This window comes from Triturus cristatus, chromosome 8 (assembly GCF_964204655.1).
Source record: "Triturus cristatus chromosome 8, aTriCri1.1, whole genome shotgun sequence".
Classification (NCBI taxonomy): Eukaryota; Metazoa; Chordata; class Amphibia; order Caudata; family Salamandridae; genus Triturus; species Triturus cristatus.
The window spans coordinates 188,987,962-189,009,098 of NC_140591.1; the positions used below are offsets into that span (position 1 = coordinate 188,987,962).

Genomic DNA, 21,137 nt, shown 5'->3' on the forward strand with positions numbered 1-21,137 from the left:
CAGAAATTGCTTTCAAATAATACATTTCTTGTTTACACAGTTTTAAGAACCAGACAGCTGCATTTTAGGCACTCGACTTCCAATAACGCGAAATCCCGCTTCCTTGATTTAACCATAACAGGCAAACACAAAAAACAGAAGCCAGTGGGTAGAAGGCATCGCACATGCCTAGAGTCACAAGCTGCTGCGGCCAACAGGCGCGCGCGCGCACCTACCGCCTGCAGTGGCCAGCAGCCGCACACAAACCTACTGACACCGCCTGGAGTGGCCAACAGCCGCACACAAACCTACCGCCTGGAGTGGCCAACAGGCCACACAAACCTTTCACCACCAGCAGGAGTGGCCAACAGGCGCACACAAACCTACTGCCCAACAGCACACACAAACCTGTGGCCAGCAGTAGGAATGGATAACAAGCACACTCCCGAATTTGCCAACCCCAGGTGGAGTGGCCATCAGATGCACACACAGGTCAAAGGTCTACAGTCACAAGATAGAGTCACCAACAGGCATACAGGCCCAACAGCCCCAGTTACAGTGGCCTACAGGCACACCCATAGGCCTACAGTCATACGCAACAGCAGTCAACAGGGACACTGACAGTCACAAGCTACAGAGACGGCAGACTGGAACACAGCCTGCAGCCATGTGCTAGAGTGCCCACTGGCAGGCACACGGGCCTTCGCTCACAAGCTACAGCAGCCGAAAGGCATGTAAACAGTTACACGCTAGAGTGGTAGCAGGCTTGTTCACAGACCTACAGTCACAAGCCTTCACCTCCTGCTAGCAGACGCACTGGTGTCGCAAGTCCACTACTCGAGCCAGTAGGTGCACAAGTGCGTGTGCCACAAGCCTGCTGCTAGAGCCTGCATGTGCACACGTGTGTGTCACAAGCCGTGTGTGTGTCTGTGTTAAGCCCGATGCTCGCGCCGGCAGGCACACAAGCCCGTCGCCGCCCTCACAGGAAACCAGTAATTTTCTAACCTGCGGTCAATAAAAGTTCTCCAGCAGCTTGTGATGTTTATAGAGTATTAGCCATGGGGACTCCTGGTTTCAGTAAAAGTAAAGTAACTTGCACTCGCCCACCTCCCTAACAAGCATGAGGGAGCATGGCGGCCCAGCGGCCGCGAAAGAGCAGCCATATGCACTTGTGCTGGCATCCGCCTTGCGGGAGCGAGCAGCAGCGGCGGCGCGGGAGCCAAATGTTTGCAATTAGCATGCGTGCCGCTGCACGCTCCCGCAAGGTGGATGCTAGCACGAGTGTGAGGAAAAGGAGCCGACCGATAGCTAAAGGCCCACCTACAGCAGCGCATGCCCCCTGCCTAGCGAGACCTAAACAGAGATATAAATTATGGCGAGTACTTTAAACCATGAGTCAATATCCCAGGGAGGGAGGAGCAGTGCAGGTGAGTCATGGCACCAGGTAGCATGTAAACGAGTCTGGTATAGTGCAGGTCGAACCCAACTGGGGACATCGTGCACAACAAAATGAGGACAACATAAGTCAAGGAAGGGAAAGGGGAGTCGCTTAAGACCTGCTGCCGCATATAGTGTAGGTGGGGGGCAAAAACTGCCAGGACCTGGTGACACCAAGGTTCTGAGACACAAGGGCTAATTCAGCTAGGGCGTCAGTACTACTCTATACTACCGCCAATGGGGGATGTACCCTGAGTAACGGCCCCAGGTAACATATTCGGGTCCCCCGTGTCAGTGACCATTCCCTGGAGCTTGGAAACCATCGTGCCCCACTGAGGTGCTAGGGGGAATGTACGAACGCCAAACAGGTCCTCTCTACGTAACGCCACACCCTCTGCCTTAGCCCAGTTAAGCAAGGATCGGCGCCAGGCAAGTGGGTGGGGCGACAGAGGGGATTTCCATCGCTTGGTGATTACTCCGTGCCTAACATTACCACCGTATGGGAGGCGTTCAAAGTTACCATCAGGGGGTCATCCATAGCTAAAGGAGGGGGTATCTTAAAAGATATCCGTAACTATCTCAACCAACTTGAGGCAGATATTAAAACACTGGAAGAAGGGCTGTGCAGTAAAACAGATGAAGAGCCAAGTTGCGAGATAAACTGACAGAATACAACGAAATGGCTGACCACGAATGTAAATTCAGAAGTAAATATCACGTAGCGTGCAAATACGGGGAGGGAGACCGCCCGGGGAAAGCAATCGCTGACCTTGTCCGGCAACCTAAATTCTCTAATTACGTCGCAGAAATCCAAGACTCGGAGGGTGTGACATGCAGGAACACCACATAGAAAACAACCACTCGATCTCTCAGCATATTTTGAAGACCCTGCCTTGGCCTGGTTGGGAGATTTCCAGAGGGAATTCTTGTGGGCAGAACTAGAGGAAGATGAGATTACGGCAGCGATCATGCAAATGAAATCAGGCCGAGCGCCGGGATCTGATGGACTGCCAATCGAATTTTATAAAACATATCTGGCTCAATTTGTCCCAATTTTAAAGCAGTTTCTTACAATACAAAAGAGGAGGGACAGCCCCCGACCACGATGAGAGAGGCTACGATCACTTCCCTACATGAACCCGGCAAGCCTTCAAACCAATGTGAATCTTAGCGCCCACTCTCACTGATAAATTGAGATACAAAAATCCTTGCTACGGTCCTGTCAAACAGATTGAACCTATTAATGAATAGATTGGTATTGCCGGATCAGTCCGGATTTATCCCAGTGCGAGTGACATCCCACAATCTTAGGATTCTCTTCACTGACATGCAAGATATTGACCCAGACAGTGCCGCAGTGGCAGTGTTTCTTGGTGTCAGTGTTTCTTGATGCCACCAAGGCATTAGACTGTGTGGAATGGGATTATCTCCTGGATACATTGAGATACATGGGAATGCCCCCAGAATTCCTCGAATGGGTAGAATTATTGTCAGCCAACTGCCACTGTTCTTCTTTATGTGGTACACCCCCCCCATTTACCATCACCAGAGGGACCCGTCAGGGCTGTCCCTTATCCCCCATACTATTTTCTCTGGCTACAGAACCGCTAGCTGCAAAAATAAGACATCATAAGGAACGCACACTGGTATACCCGTCCAGGCAACTTTTAATCTCACTATATGTGGATGACATTACACTCTACCTTAAGGACCCACAGGATAGCCTAAATCCGCTATTGAGGGAAATTACGAAGTTTGACGAGTACTAGGGTATAAATATCAATTGGACCAAATCAGCCATTTTTTTGCTGACCGACAGGACCACACCATACGCACTGGACTATCCCCTGACATGGTGCAGCAAGGAGGTTAAATACCTAGGGATCCAGGTCACCAGGGATAAAGACGAATTAATGTGCTCCACTTACGGTAAAATTTGGAGTGGATACGGAATCAATCACTCGATGGATAGCCATGTCCCTATCCATGGCAGGGCGGATCTCCCTGGTAAAAATTATATTACTGCCCAAGTTCCACTATCTCTTCACTAATATTCCCTATAATCCAGGGAAACTCTTTTTTAACACATTGAAAACACAGACAATTCGATTGGTGTGGGGAGGCAAAAAGGCTAGGCTTTGATGGGACATACTGACGCAACCGTTCTCACAGGGAAGTTTCGAGGTACCAGCTTTTGAACTATATTATTACTGTGCGCAAGCACACTACACCACATACTGGTTCCACCAACCCCCCTTTATGCCACACCTGGTGGTAGAAATAGGCTACATGGCTTCTACCCCCCTTTAGGGCCTCATATCCATCCCCCCTAAGAAGCGTGATCAGGATCCCACTATAGTTGCATGCACCAACCCCACCTGGAGAAAGATTGCCACTAAACTGGACAGGCCAATGCTGAACTCGCCCAAATTGTCATTGATTCGTCACCCAGATCTCCAGGTCACCTATGAACGACAATGCAGATAAATGCTAGAAAAATTCCAGATAGAAACATGGGGACCTCTATATAGATGGACAATTTCGGTCCAAGGAGCAATTCTTTGGCACAGGCACACCCACAACCATGGAATTATTTATGTTTGTTAGGCTTAGACAAAGCATCCACACCGGTATTTACACATGAATCCCCCACTCTTCCACCACTCCACGAGCTTCTATAAGCTGATCCACCTCAACATGTCACTTCACTTCTCTACCACTAAATGCAAAAAGCAAGTAAGCCATGTGCGCTGGCATCTGCTTAGCGTGGGAGGCCGAACTAGGGGTACAGCTGACAAACAATGGGAGTTCTGCTGCAAGCAGACAGAGGCCCTTACAGCCAAAAGTAGACTGCGACTGATCTGTTATAAATGTCTACATAAACTATACAACACCCCAGTCAAACTCCATAAATGTAAAGCTTAGAGAGGACGACAAATGTGCTAGGTGTGGCAGAGAGGGAGCTGGCTTTCTCCACTTAGCCTGGCAGTGCCCTGCAAATTGTTTTTTTACGGAGTTTTATATAGCGCAAACTTGACCCGAAGGTATCGGGTATCAGAGCGCTTTACATAGCACCAGTTGCATTACATTAGGACACATTCATTTTTGTTAGGCACGGGGAGATTAAGTGATTTGCCCAGAATCACAGGATGTTCAGCGTCATTGCCGAGACTCGAACCCAGTTCCCCGGATTCGAGGTTGACCGCCTTAGCCATTAGGCCAACTCCTCTCCCCACTTTTTGAATACTGGTAACAGGTATTTGAAGGAATGGCACAGATGGTAGGCACAACACTTCAGGTATCCCTCAACACAGCACTACTTGGGTACACAAAGCCGATACTGTATATAAGAAATATCTGGCGTTAGGATTCCTGATTGCTAAACGGAAAGTGACTTGCAGTTGGGGGACGGAGCCGCGTCCCCAAATTTAAGGATATGATCTCACAATATGGCAAGAACAGTTTTTTAACTATGCAGAATTGCTCCCGCCTGCTTCCAGGCCGAGGGATATATGGGACCCTTTGAAGACATTTATTGTGTTTATCAGAAGAAGCATTAGCCACCCCGGATGGCCCTGAGGATTCTACAATGTAATGGTGCAATGGCAGCATGGAGCTACTGGTTCCTAATGCAGGCTAAAAGATATACGAGCCCCTCATACTGCAGTAGATAAAGGTAAATGGAGAATCCGATAAGAGTTAAGTGATTAATAGTCATAAATGTATATAATTAATCATCATACGGTTTGGGTAGACAATGTGTTCGTGTAAATCATACCTGGACAGATATAGAGGATTTGTACTGCACGCTGTGGAATGCTATTACATAATGATGTGAATATGTATCAATGGGAAGAATAATACTCTGTGTGGTAGGGGAACTGTTCCCCGAGATGTTTTTTTTCTTCTTTTTCTTTGTATTGACAGTTAAGCTCAATAAAAAAAAATTATAAAAAAAAAAAAGCTGGTAATGCTGCTTATATAACTTTTTAAAATATAAATAGCGTTTTCCTTACAATCGCAATCGGACAGAATTTTACTCATGTGGTCTTCTTACAGATGTAAGATATACTGCAAATGATTTTAAGTAATTGTGCAATAAAAAAATTTCACTTCACTTAAATTTTTTTTTTTTTAAAACAGGTAACATGGAAAAAAGGTCTTTGAAGCCTGTAAAGTCAAAAGTTCCAATGGTTGGAATACTCCCAGACCAAGATCAAAAGCTAAGAAATGTGAAATATTTTGTTGATTTGAAGGGGTCTTGTAGGCTAGTGGTTGATATCACAGGAGATGAAATTACAGATTTGCTCTTTCGTAAATGAGCCCATCAAATTGTGGATAGTTGTCAAGACAATAAATGTTAGCATTATGAACGGCTTTTAAACAGATGCAAGGGCCATATCATGGAGAACTTACTTTACATTTTCATCCTATGACCTCACCAACCACCTATGAAACATGACCTTACACACTGAAAAACCAGGTGCACAAAAATATATTCCGAAAATATGTAGTGAAATATGTGTGAAGCAGAAAGCGCAATACTACAAGTATACGTACACGCAGTGAGTAATCACTTTCAGGTGGAATCTGGTCCATTCTTTCTTGCTTTTTATAGCCACTTTTTCCAGTTGAATCATCTAAATCTTCAGGTATTCGGAAATCATATTTATCCTTATGAAAATCAAATTCGGGTTTTCCATGCTTATCCCTGAAATAAATCAAAATAAAAGTAAGCACATAAAACATTCACGCTACATCCATGCATTTAACAAACATTAAAAAAGTGCCTCTGCATCTTAACAAAGAACTTTCAGTCTCTTTGGCAATTAACTTCAACATGACAGTTTCCTAACCATATCACTTATGTATGAATTTCTCTTTGTCACTGTTTAAGTCCCCGTCTCGATTTTCTTTCACACTAAATGTATTTGTCAGTTAGGTTTATACAAAGTAGCATCAAGGTCATACACATCAAGAGGCGTTAGCCCCTTGATGTATGGAGGTATGTATGGATGGATGTATTAATGAATGTGTCCTTGTGTAACGAAACTGGTGCTCATGTAAAGCGCTCGGATACCGGATATCTTCGGGTCAAGTTCGCGCTATAGGACACTCCACAAGCCAGTGTGGCTGTCAATGGACTGAGGCAGTCAAAAAACTGGGAGATGACCTTGATTCTCAAGCCACTGTAAAAAAAAACACATTAAACATCAAAGGACGGAAATACAAACTTGATATATCCAGGCTACCATGCACTATTGCTACTGTTACAAAGATACTGTGCATCACAAATACATTTACAAAACTGATACAGTTCGACTCGTAAAAGCAAATTTGAAATATCAGATAAGACTCAAGTTGGATATACAAGCAGACTAAAATAAACAGGCGCTTCAGACACTTCCACTTCAATTTCAGCTGACAAAGATATTCCCAAAATACCTTTATGCCTGGAGAGCGGCGACTTCTCTCTGAACTCAAGCACTCATGTTTTTTGAATATGTAAGACACGGCTTAGCTCAGCTAAGGAGGGGGTTGGGGGAGAGGAACTCCCCAACTGGGCTTGACATTCATATTATTATCACCCATGGCTCAGAGACCTCCCTATCCTGGGGTACTGTGGTGGCACGAAGCCTGGATGCCCCCTTGGGGTACAGGTGCGGAAAAACATACAGCTGGGTAAATGATGAAAACGAGAGGCCTGCATACAGGGAAATTTGCTTTACATTATTTGAACTTTAAACAATGCAATAAACGACAATACTATCGTAATTCAAATATAAATTAAAAAAATGGATTCATGTATTGTTCAGGAACCTCTTCTCCTTCCAGCCCTGTGCAGGTATAGGTGGTTTGGATTGCCAGCAGTGGCAATGGGCAACAGCGGAAAGCATCCACTGATCCCAGTTTACACATGTTCAACAATGCATCCCCAAAAGCCACAGATTAGTTAGTTTGGGGGCGGGAGGTGGTTAATGGGTGTGCAAAGCCATTGCTTTGTGGCCGAGGAGCCCTAGTTTGGGACACTTCCACCAGCTATTACCATACAATCCACACTGGAATATGTTTTCTGGGGTTGGATTTTCAGAAAGGACTTCATGAGGCTGCTCGGCTGCCTTTGGGAGATGGCTGCTGCCTATGGGGCTACTCGCTTTGCTGCCACCAAAACCCAGAAGGGATCAGGATTTGTAGCACTCTCATGGCTTTTGCCATTTGTGTGTCTTTTTTATTCTTCTACAACATGAAATCTACTAGCTACTTGACCTCTGGTCAGATGCTTAAGACTCTCAGCCAAGTTTGTCTGCTGAGTAACTGTGTTGGTCTCTCTTGAAGCTGCATCAGCACCATCTACGGCACACTGGATGTTGGCATTCTAAATAGTTTTTCCTTCTTGAACAAATAATTGACCTCAAGCTCCTACAAGTCTCTGGAAGTCGTTTGATAAATTCTTCCACCTCCTCCCATTGGTATCTATCATATCTACATAAGGCTTCCAGTTTTTACAGATTTTTTTACAGATAAATGCAGTCATAAAATAAAAATAATTTATTTCCTGTCTGTATTTATTTTTAAAAGCGGAAAAATACAGAAAATTAGGCTTCTTGTGAGGGACTCATGAATTCCAGACCAACTGCTAAGAAGATAAACACCATGAGGATGTAGAAACATGGCCAGAGTCCCTTAAATACAAGCATATGCTAACATATATTTGTATATAATGGTACTATTTATCTGTTGGACTAGTGTTTCATTATATTTGTCTGCTTAATTTTATAAATGCAACAGGCATCAACGTAGGAGGGCATGTTTATTGGTTAAATAAATATGACAATAAACCATCTTACAACTACATTTATTCTCAAAACATGATATAAATATGGATCAATAGCAATAAAATGGCCCAAAAACACATATGGATAAATACAGACGGAAATGTTAAAAAACAAATACCACAAAACCGGGGTTATAGGCCAGTAAGTTGGCGATGCACCACTTGTGGCAGCTCCGACGGTCATCTGCTTGCCCACAAAATGTATCTTTTTGCCCTCCTTATTGGGCAGAGCTGTATCACCCGTTGCTTGACTGAACGCACTCTTCAGCGCCTTGTGTACAACAAGAGAGTCGGGTTGGACAAGCCTGTGAATGTAGATAGAATCTTGTGAGGCTGTCTCGTACTTCTTTTGCCACAAGGGGGGGTGATAACACATTAAACAGAACGCAGCTTAGGACAGCCTTGGCGCTGCCTCCTATAATGCGTCTACTGCCGACCCCCTAGGTGTCAGACGATTTTCCTACTTCCATAATAAAATTATAAATTGAGCGGCAGACTCGTCATAGGCTTGCAAAAGACGGAGATTACAGATTTCATGTGTTTTCTGCCAGGCCCTTTGTCGTTTTCCCTATGTTAGCCTAATTGTGCACGTTGTAGGCCTCATTTCTTAGTGCACACGTTACTATATAAACATGCTAGGTTTTGTGCCACATTGCTTTTTCACACAGAACCTGCATATGTTTTCGTGTTCTGCTCTTTTCCTGGGATTTACTCTAAACACCACAGACAAGGTCAAAAACAATGCTGCTTGTCGTTTTTCTTGTCAGGCACTAGACCTAGACAGAAATTCTAAAGACACTGAGAGTGAAAGCCCCGAGGCAGGATTGCTGCGTCACTTGAGATGTAGAACGTTCATCTATGTATGCTAATGTACGAGGTCAGCTTCTAATCCCAGAGATCTTTGTTATATAATCCTTTAGCTTCAGTAGAAAGGGGGGTTTAGGCTAATCTGTCTGATAACAAGACAGGGCTTTTTATGGTACATGATTTATTAATCATGCTAATGATATTTTTGGTAGGCATTTGTTTTCTAATTGAGACAGAAATACTGCATCTTAGAGCATGACAGTTTAAATAAATATTCTAAACTTCCTTCGTGTCTCTTGTTTATCTTATTGTGGACAAGTACGAGTGAGAGAGTGAAAGGGTGTGTCCTATTACTGCGATCTATGAGAGAGTCAAGAGTGGTGTGTTCTAGGGTGCCAATTCACTTGTTTTTCTGGGAAGGTTAGGAGAGCAAGTGAGGCACTATTGCTAGTCAGACTCGGGCTCATAGATACTGCGGTAGTATGGTGACTTAGTCCCTACATGCTGATGTTCTACGGTACCATGCATAGTTCTGTCCCTGAGCAGAATCCCTGCAACAGACGATGCTGTTCTTACCACAAGAACTTACTATCACACTTGGGGCAGAATTTAAAAGTGTGTTCTCAATATACACCTATACCCACTTAAGTCATTCTCATACGACCTTGCTCAGGGCTTCACAATTTTATTGAGCTCCAGAGCGGCTGTACAGCAGCTGTTACAGTTATTGATGGGAACACAAAGGTCTTATATGTGGAAATTATATTTCTGATGGCCCATGTCAAGATTATTGCGTTTCTCAGCTTCTGTTGCTCAATGAACCCAGAACAACTGAAGATATGTCTGAACCCGATGGAGTGTGCACAGTATGCAATTAACAGTTGCCCACTCTGCAACAGCTGTTTTCAAGACCGATCATGACTTCCAGAATCATATCATTGGCTGCAATCAAATAAGGAGATCAAGTTCTAAGCTAAAATTGGGGTGCTAGAGGATGCATGGCAAGATGGCCGCACCCTAGTGTTGCTCTGCCCAGCTGAGCCCGTATCTGCCCATAATCTGCCTGGAATCGCTGCATCTAATCTCTGAAACCGAGCAATCTCAACTGTACAATCCCCCCACACACATCCGTGGCACTGCGGATTGGCGGGGAACGCCATAGAGGATGGATCCCTGAAGTGTTGAGCCCTGGTGTGAGCACGTAAGATGGCAACCGCCTCGACATCCAACTGACGGAGCTCGCCCGCTGAGTCCCTCTCCAATGTGCTGGGTCGAAGCGACGAACTGCAGAAGGCTGTGTGCTGCTGTAGCTGTGTGAACCCTGGAGCAGCGATTCTGAGTGCTGGGCTATTGTGCGCTGCTAGCGCGAATACTGGCCTCTGACCAAACGCGGTGAGGCGGCCTGGTGGGGGACTCTTTGGCTCCACGCTGAAGTGTTGAGGACCCATTGGAGACAGCGACTCTCACGGTGCCGGTCTCGGTAAGTGGGGCGCGGCCTAGCCGGGGCACGTAACTGCGGCAGCGGGTGTGGGCCTTGGTTGGGCTCGAGGCCTGCGAGCTGGGGCGGGTGTGACTCCTCCGGGAGAGTTAGGGCAACGTGGGTGTCACCTCAGTGACTGTATGTGCTGATGAAGGAGTCCTGCAGTTGCATTTGACTGATACGCACACACTACCAGGATGAAGTGCGCTCCATAGCGATTGCTGGGCTGCGGGGATTTCATCGGCAGCCTGCTTCTTTCTGCAATGCACAGGCCGCGTTTTATAAATTGCTCGGAGGTTGTGGTGATTCGGCCTTTCAAAGGAGTGGCGACCTGGGGGGGAAGCATCGGCAAGCTGCACTGGCCCCTTCCTGGCTTCTGGAGGGGCGGGAGATATAGGGTCACTACATGCTGCAGGGATTTGCCGACTCCATTTTAGAGCTGCTGCAGAACACGGGTTTTTTCCTGTGAGGAGCTTACTAAACCAAGTCCTCGGAGGCTGCTGGGCCTAGTGTTTATGGTTGCACGCTGATACTTGTCACTGCGCTGGGTAGTCTCTTTGCATTGTGCTTCATGCTGGACAGCTGAGCAGTTGTTTGCTTGACATCTCGCTGCTACTTGTCGATTGCACAGCTTGGCCTTGGGTGGAAGGTGCTGCGGGATCCCTGCGGCCTGGGTCTTGCGCTGTAGTGAGCCCCTGAATATCCTTGGTTTGTGCTGTCTCTTCCCCCACTGGCAGCGCCTGTGTAAGTGCCTCCCCACTGGCTCAGATTACCAGTTGCTCCATCCTTGGATAGTTTGGTTATTTGCCTCAGAGTGGTTGCAGGACTGCTGAGTGTGCACTTTTAGGTGCCTGGTGCGCTCGGAAACCCACACAATCTGTGGTGCACCTAGCTGGAGCTGACATGAGGAGAACAGATAAAACCCAGCTTCGACTCACTTTTGAGGCGTGAAAACCTATGAAGGCATCACAGAGAGTTGCCTCGGACTCGGAGGCAGATGCCCAAAGTGACACTCCTCCCTCACTTGAGACCACGCTACTGGCAATGCAGCGTAGCCTTCAATCCATTGAAGGCACAATGGTAGCGGTGAATCGTCACCTGGATCACATGTCCTCGCAGTTAGAAAAACAAAATACTCGTATGGGAGAGGTCGAACAGAGGGTATCTGCGACGGAAGACGGCCTGAGGAGGTTGCTTGAAAGGCGCTAAATATGGAAAAGGTATTGTCCCTCAGTCAGGCCAAGAATGAGGATTTGGAGGCGCAATCCCGGCGCAACAACATTAGAATCACGGGGCTGCCGGAATCCACCAATGTAGGAAAGATGGAGACCTTCGTAGAAAACTTAATCAAAGAAATTTTCGGTACCGAGCAGCTGTCTATTATGTTTATAGTTGAGCGAGCGCACCGCTCTCTAGCAGCGAGACCTGTCTCTGGAGCCTCGCCACGCCCAATAATAGCGAGACTGTTAAACTACAGAGACCGTGATGTTATACTGCGCACGGCCAGGGATAAGGGTAACATTGAGCATCAAGGTAACGCCCTGGCATTCTTCCCGGACTTCACCAGGCTGTGTAGGCAGCTAGAAGGGAATTTGAGGCTGTGAATTTTTTTCTGCAGACAGAGGGGGTCTCATACGCAATGTTGTATCCCGCTCGTTTGCAGATAGGCCTGATGGTGATTCTAAAATGTTCTTGAATCCCAAGGCAGCTCTTGAGCACGCTAAACAGTTGACGCGGAGACGGCGCGAGTCCAGCGATACACAAGATGATGAGGAGCAGTAAGGGGGTGGATGGGTTCTCTGATGTATAGCACTTCTGTCCTATTATTTAGGATTGTACAATGTACTCATTATTGTTATGTTGCATATATGCTTACCTGCAGTACTTGTGCATAGTGTATCTGAATCTGAGCTGTATCACAAACTTATGGTCACACATTGTGTATTCTATTGTATTGGTATTAGATTTCCAGAGTACATCCTGAATGAGAGGTAGAGTAAAGTTTCTGACTTGGAATGTGCGGGGACTTAACACCCCCAAGAAAATTTGATCTGTGCTGGCCTACTTGGACAGGTTGGATGTGCAAGTGGCTTTTTTACAAGAGACACACCTCACTACGATCTCAGCACAAAAAGTAGGTGCACGGTGGGTAGGTGTCAGAATTGCATCCTCTTACTCTACATATTCACGGGGAGTGATGATACTTGTCAAAAAGGGGGTCCCATTTACTATAATTCGGGCTGAAACGGATGAGCATGGACGACTCACGATAGTACATGGCCAATTAGGTGGTATGAGTGTATTGTTGGTGAATGTTTATGGGCCAAATATTGACGAGCCGTCCTTTTTTGCAGACGTATGGCGTCGCATCTCAGGGTTTTCTCCGGGCGAGATAATCTGAGGAGGTGACTTTAATGTGTTTCTAGATGTGGCCCTGGACCGCGCGGGTAGTGGGGGAGGGAGGCTTAAGCAGGCATCTGAGGCGCTGCTGGGGATCTTGGATGTGGGTAATCTGCATGACGTCTGGAGACTCCAACACCCGGGGGCGTGGGAAAGCACCTTTATATCCTCTGTTCACAGGACGTGGTCCCGCACAGATTTTGGTCTCGTTACTGAGGTTGTCTGTGCTTGGGCAGTGCAGGTCTGTCACATGGCTCGAACGCTCTCGGAGCACTCCCTGGTGGTCCTTGAGCTGCAGGTACCTACATGTGAGAGGCCACCCTTTACATGGCGCCTGCAACAGGCCTCTGACCGACCAGGTTTTTAAACAGACTATTGGGGAGACAATACGTAATTATTTCCAGGAGAATGATGGCTCTGTCAGGAGTGTGGGAGTGCTGTGGGAGGCCTTTAAGGTGACAATCAGGGGAACGTGCATAGGGGCCCAAGCGGGAGTATTACGGGATCTCAAACGTAGAATACATAAACTAGCCACTGACATCTCTGCACTAGAGCGGGAGTATGAGAAGAACCCCTCCCCAGCAACGTTAGCTGCAATAAGGGATCTTGTTGCAGAGCATAACGACACGGTGGACCAAGACTTAGTACACAAATCCCGACGCAGTACAGCTCGCTATTATGGGGAGGGGGGACTCCCAGGCCGCTCCCTAGCTCAAAAGCTGGCTGCACCACATAGTCAGGAATGCATCACTGAGCTATTGGATGATGACGGTGTAGCGCACTACACGACTCCCGAGATAGTGAGATGGTCCTCAGCTTATATACCAAACTCTATGCGGCTAGGGGCGCTGTGCCGGAGGCGGATATACATTCTTACCTTGATGATGTTGCACTGGGGTGGCTTTAGCGGGAACATAGGGAATAGATCACACAGCAATTTGATATTGAAGACATCAAAATAGTCATTATGTCACTTCCCACATGCAAGGCTGCAGGGCTGGCCGGACTCCCCAGCGAGGTTTACAAGGCGTACGTGGATGACATCTCTCCTAGGCTTCTGGAGGTGTATGCGGAGGCATATGAGGAGGGGAAACTCCCACCCACCCTCAAGGAAGCCCTCTTGGTGACACTTTTAAAACCTGACAAGACTCCCACTCGATGCGATTCTTATAGACCTCTTTCAATTATCAATATAGATGCCAAAATACTGGCGAAATGATAGCCAACAGGCTGCAGCTGCTGGTGACCCTCCTGGTCCTCCCGGACCAGTCGGGTTTTGTGACGGCCAGGTCTACCGCACACAACTTACGTACGGTGTTCTCTACTTTATATTACTTTGACCCAGATTTTCAGGCCGTAGCTGTGCTACTTGACGCTGCTAAGGCCTTCGTTTCCCTCCAGTGGGACTATATGTTCACTGTCCTAACTAGGATGGGCCTTCCACAGTTTTTTCTCCAGTGGATTAAGGTGCTGTACTTGGAGCCTGCAGCTCGAGTGCGGGTCAATGGGTGGGTGTCATCAGCGTTTCCTATAGAAAGAGGCAGACGTCAGGGGTGTCCCCTGTCGCCGATGCTTTTTGCATTGGCACTGGAGCCATTGGCATGTAAACTTCGCCAGCAGCATGCGGCGGCAGCATTGAGCTTCGGCAGCGACCACTTGTGGTCTCCCTGTATGCCGATGACATGCTAGTGTATGTGCATGAACCTGCCACTTTCTTATCGGAACTGCTCTGGGAATATGTCAAATTTGAGAGATACTCTGGTCTCGGGATCAACTGGGCGAAGTCGATGGTGTTCCCGCTCACGCTGGCATGACAGAGGTGGCGCTAAACTTCCCGCGGACTCTGGATCCGGTGAAGAATCTGGGGATATGGTTGCACAGGGACCCAGACCGGGTCATAACTGAAAACTATGGTCGAACTATCACCCGGATCACTGAGCAGGCTGAGCGGTAGGCGCACTTGCCACTTATATCTCAAAGATTCTCATTAATTACCACTAATCCTATCTTCATAAAAGTCACCCCCACTTTTTGCGTGACACATGATGTAATTTTGACTGGAAGTGCACGGTATAACTGCTAACCAGGTTCCCAGTGCCAGATCTCTTTCCCAAAACTGCACAATTGTTTCACCGAATAGGCAATACCTCTAGCACTCTATGTAAGTCCCTAGTAAATGGTACCCCTGGTACCTAGGGCCTGAGGTACTAAAGAGGGTCCCTAAGGGCTGCAGCACAAATTGTGCCATCCTAAGAGACCCGTCACCAAACCCATGGAAGACTGCCACTGCAGGCAGTGTAGTTTGGTGCAGACCAAAGTGAAAACATGACATGGCACTCATCCCTGTGTGCCATGTCTCCTAACACTGCATGTAACATTTGTAGGTTACCCCTACAGCAGGCCTTACAGCCCTAAAGCAGGGTGCAGTATATTAAATGGGATGGCATATCTGCCTGAGCAGATATGGTCCTGTGCTGGGCAGTCCCATTATTGCCAGTGCAAGTGAATAGGGAAGTCATTTTAAAACATGTGATGTACACTGGTGAAAATGAGTTTCCCGGCTACATTATGGCTTCGCTGATAATAGGAATATTTGGTATCAAATATCTCATATTAATAAACCCACACTGATTTTAATGTTGGCTTTATTAATACATGCACCCAGAGAGCACCTTAGAGGTGCCCCCTGAAAAACTACCAGCCACTTGTGTGTTGACTGACTGTTTTCTGCCAGTTCTCCAACAGAGACGTGTTACAAGGCAGGGGAGCTTCAAAGAAGTTACGGCCTTTGAAATGAGAGTCTGGCTTCCCTCACAGGAGAGGGAGCCGACCCCCTTTGTCCGGAGCCCTTTGGCACCTGGACTGGCAGAGAGATTAGCTAGTCATATAGGGGTGCCCACCTCCAGGATAGTACCACCCGTAAGGTCGCCTAACCTGATGTTGACATGACTTTTCAGAATTGGCCATCTTTGTGGTGGCAAACGTAGGAATTCTGGAACAGGGTTATGCCCACTTCCCACGGGATGTGGTCACCTAGGGGACGTTGTGACCCTGGGGGTAGGTAGCCCATTGGGCCCTACACTCCCCTAACAGCCTAAATTCAGAATTTAGCGGAGCCCCTTGCACCAGAAAAACAGATCTTGCCAACCTGAAAGAAGAAGACAGACGTGAAGAGTCACACAGAGCAAGAACAAAAGACCAAGAAAATGACTTGGCGCTAACCCTGCTGGCCTGCCTGCTGACTGACATTTGCACCCAAAAAACGACTTGTCCTGCAGCTGCTGTGTCTCCAGAACCTGATAGACCTGCCAGCACTTCACCCAGGAACCAAGAACTCCAGTGTAGCAGCAGACCTACTATTCTGCAGCCACCCAAAGAGTACTGAGAGGACTGCAAGACCGTGAAAACTCGATGCCTAAAGACACCACTGCACCGCAGCTTCAAGCCCAAGTTGAAGTGGGCCAACAGTGCCCGCATCGTCCCTCGGCTCTTCAGAGACAGAGTACACTGTGGGTTCACCCTCTCATGAACTCCGCAACATCGCCTGCAGCCTCTGCGTGCCCCCTGTATTGCGATGAATCCCGGTAACTGTAAATGTCTAATACTCCTCTCTGCTAAGGCTGCTCTACCACACTACCCCCTAGAAGAGCACATTGAGATTGCTATTGCAAGACCCTGTCCATCTATCAGGACTCTTTGCATGTTATATCTCATTTTGATATATCATTTAGAGAGCTAGCTTCCAACAGACAGACTTTTATATCACAGTAAAAGCAAAGTAATTGTTTGACTGACTTCTCTGCTAAAACACAGCACTAATATTGTCGTAAGCTGAATAATTTGGAAAAAGTATGTATCATTTGCCTCTACAGAGAGCTAAAGAAAATTATTTGATTCATCTACTAACGCTGGATTTTCTACCCACCAAAAAAGTGCTTCAATGCCTAGTAAGCACTATTTAAATGCAATTGCAATACAGCTGGAGAAAAAGGGTTAAAACCTAAAACTACCATTAATTACAGAAAACCTCTGAATATCTACATTAGGATTTACCAAAGGAAATTCAATTTTTCTGTATCTCATAAGTACGCAATATTCCTTTAAGGAATGTGATAAAGGAGCATTCATGCAGGTGGTGTCTAACATTTTTCAGGATATGAAAAATAACACCAGCTAAGATATGGCATGCCAAACTAAGCTTGCCATCACCATAAAGATGCGCTCGTAGAACCCGTAACTTGGCTAAGAAGGATGTGGTATGCTCCACAAAACCATGTGTCATTCTTGCTCAAGCGTCACATTAAATATCTCTGTAGCATGCAATAACGTACCTTTGTTGGTTAAGCAAGTAACTAGTAATAGATTCCTTATGTGAACATGTTGAGGCAGCACATAAGTACATATTATGTTATTGGAAAACATACAGAATCCTTCTGATATACAAAAGTGTAAAGATACAATAACAACTGCCCCAGATGTTTTGTGGGATGTGCTGGTTTCTTCCATATGGTTTGGAACTGCCCTCATTATCACACACAGGACAAGGATATACTACTAAATTAGTATAATTATTGGCTATACACTCAATCCAAGTCCTAAACAAGCCAAATTAAGTATTAAAGAGTCTAGGGTAAAACTTTATTGTTGTCGATTTAGTGAAGGCAAAAAGAGACATTGCACAACAATGGATCATACCAAACTCCCTAACAATCCGAGAATGGAATAAGGGAATGACATGTGTGGCCAATGAAAAGTCAGTTTATATAGCATGTGGATGTTCATGAAAGTATCACGCAATATGGGATGCAATGGTGGGATCACATTAACCAACAGCACCACCTCCTGCTGCGAACTATCCGACCATAACGATATACTGTTTACTGTCAAATGTAATGGGGTGTTGACTTGTATGTGGATGCAGTCTGCCAACTATTGTTTTACTCCAAATCCAAATAAAAAGATTTCTCACAAAAAAGAGTAAAGTTAAGCAGTAAAAAAATAAATGTAACATTTCGCAGATCTGTGAACGCAGATCAGGTCTTAAGAAACAAAATGCAAACAAATTAAAGGCCGAAAGATTTTCTTTATAAAGGAATCATTTCAGACTCAATAGATTATCAAGGAATGGCCCATAGTTCTCGTCAGTCATATCTGAAGCTGTAAAACTAAGGAGACAGACATCAGATATGTCAAGACATTAAAGTCTGGTCAACCTGTTGCCATCTAGAGAGATAACTAGCCAGGTTAGACTAACCCACTATCTAAAGAACTGCAAACATTTATAATAATGGAGAAAAGTAAGCCATGCAAGTTCCACATCACGTAGAAAACAGTTACATTAAGAAAGTCATTTGATGTAAAAAAATAAAATTTAAAAAAAGGATTCAACTTTAACTTCAAACAACACTCCTGGCTTAAATGTCTTCATAGCATTCTGAACCTTTAATATTAGGCCAGATTAAAAGTTCTAGTTCAATTGTTCCAGAAGGCTTTCATCAGAAGGGACTGTCAGTTATAAAAGCATGGCGTCCTCTTGAGGTGGCCTTAGTCTAAATGGGTGAAGATCTAATTTTCCACTGCCAACGCCTGTTTTAACTGGATAAATGAAACCTCTGAATATATGTCATTATACAATAATTTGGCTGTCCGGTTTTAGGTTTAAACCTATAATAACTGATAAAACCCCACTGAAAGAGCCCTCACCAGTGAAAACATATAAACACTGAAAAACACCCGCACAACCACAAACTAAACGCCATTCAAAGAAAGGAAAAAAAGAGTGAAAGAGTCATTTTTTTCCTTCCTGAAGAGGCCAATACAATGTAACTTTTTTATACTAGCTAGCTGTAAGAAAGTCTGGGCTAACATTATTCTGCTTTAGTTTTGTTGTTTAGGGATGCCACTAAAATATTATTTCTTCTTCCTTTTGGTTTTTTTCAGTTTTGTGGTCTTTGGTCCAAACATGCAAAGTTTGCACATGTTTTAGGTCTTGTTTATAAACTGCAGAGAATCAGGAAATTTCAAAATCATATTTGATATTTTGGCTGTGTTTGATTCTTTCACTGTTCGGTAAAATGGCTGGTTTCATAAGAATCTTTCCCAATATGTGTCATCACATTTACCCACAGATAATGGGTAAAAACCCTTAAAACATCATCCCCCAGTTTCTAGTGAGTCAGTAATGATAGTAGGTGAATTGCCAACACCTCAGGCTTTAAACATTCAATGCAAGGTATAGTGACAAGTATATGTGAAAAGAGCGCTATCACCAAGCATCTGGGATAGTGGTTAAAACATCACACCAGACTTTTGGAAAACATGGAACGGAGTGTCACTTGGAATGCTCTGCAAAAAAGGTTCTTTCCAAGTTCAACAAAGATTGGAGTGATACTGTTTGTATTTGCAGTGATTCAGCTACATATATGAAAACGTTGTGTGATGATCTGTCAAAATTGATACCTGAGCTGCATTGTTTGCCTGTAAGAGATCCTTGCCATTTGTCAGATGGTTTGCTGAAAGCATCTTTACAATTTTCAGAGTTAATGAGGAATGCTATTGACTTTTTAGTCCATTCTGGTGCACTGTTTTCTTGTGTACAGGAACTAAATGGCAAACATTTTGTGCTTTGTGTGGCATCAAAGAAAGAGTCATCCCAACTGTGTCCCTTAGCTGATGGTTTTCAGTTCAAGGGGTTACAAATGCTAGATTATCAATGTGGCAACCGTTTACAAAATTGTTGCTGAATGATAATGCCAAAGACCAGACATGTGTGGATCTATGGTCACATATTGATAGTGATTTGAAAAAATGTACACTTTACTGCATTCTTAGGTTTTTACAGGAAAACATAACTGCTGTAGTCGACATAATAAAAAAATAGAGTCTGAAAACAACCTTGTCTGCCAAGTGTTCAGCATAATTGGTGTAGATGCAAAACATCTCCTTGAGAGTAGGCTGGGTGACACCTTTAGTGACTTTGGCACTGCAACATGTTCCATGTTAGAGTGCTTGCTACTTGGTAAGCAAAGCAATGGTGAAGAGCAATTTAGGAACTTTAATTTTACAATGTATGAGAAATAGCTTGCAATGATGCATAGAAATGTCCCTCCACTGGCAATGGCATTTGAAGTCAATGAAACCTCACTATGGTACTCTGTTCTAGATCCCTTCCATAAATGGGAATTTCCTCCGTAGTTTCAAAAGTGCTGCTTCATTTTTGACCACTTTAATAACTCTGAGGGTCTAAGCGCCCAGATCAGCGCAAATGTTGCAGAACCTGCCCTGAGAATTGCAAACTTCAAGTGAACCAGTATTGGCTTGGAAAGGTATGTCAGTGGCTGGAGTTAACACATTGAGTACTGGCTATTTTGGCGTTGCCCATCTCAAGTGTCAATGTTCCCAGAAGTTTACATGGGAAGGAAAGAGTGAGTGCACATGACCAAAGAGATACTGAAGAAGTATTGTATGGTGTACTACAATAATTTTAATTTGCTAAAATCCATTTGGGCCTCATATACACTATACTTACACTGTCTATATACCATGGGCTATCAGTGCAGAAAGCAAGCAATAATAAAAGCAAAACTTTCCATAAACACCGGAAAAACACTATTTCTATGGTTTTCATTGGTGTGAAAATGTGTAACCACTGATTCTTAAGGTACTGAAATCACTTGAAAACTCGGGGAAAAAACCCCACCAGAATGTACCAAAAATAGAAACTGAAAACAGGAAAGCCTAACTATCATGCAAGTATCGCTTTTAATTGAGGTAATCATTGGCATACAGTCTGCAAAAAACTGAGAAAAGATAACAAACTACCCCCAATTGCGGGCGAAAAGAGACACCTAGGGTACAACTTTGTGACACATCACGTCAAAGAAAAAAACAAATCTTTCATATTTTTTCCTATCGCGATGCGGTCTATCAATGCTTGTCCTTAGAACCCTGGAAGGCAACAACATGTTGAACAAAGAGTAATCCAATAGTGATGTGCCCAGGGGTAGAGGTTCTCACTACAAAGTCAAAGGGCCTCACTTGGCATGGATAGCTATTCTGTGGCATGGTTAGGCACTCTTTGGTTGACAGAAATCTTAAGACCCAACGATCTCAGGACATGGAAGGCCTTCATGACATTAAATGTGTTCCTATAACATCCAGGGCCTTCCCATGATATTGGGAGCACAGGGAAGAGCAAAC

General features: G+C 45.1%; 1 protein-coding gene across 1 annotated transcript in view; it reads right to left on the reverse strand.

Moving 5' to 3' along the window:
* MORC3 (MORC family CW-type zinc finger 3) overlaps positions 1-21,137 on the reverse strand; it is a 684,179-nt gene that overhangs the window by 373,498 nt on the left and 289,544 nt on the right. The window contains exon 6 of the mRNA XM_085621291.1: positions 5,977-6,127. Coding sequence (XP_085477417.1) covers positions 5,977-6,127 — 151 coding nt within the window. The remainder of the gene's footprint in view (positions 1-5,976; positions 6,128-21,137) is intronic.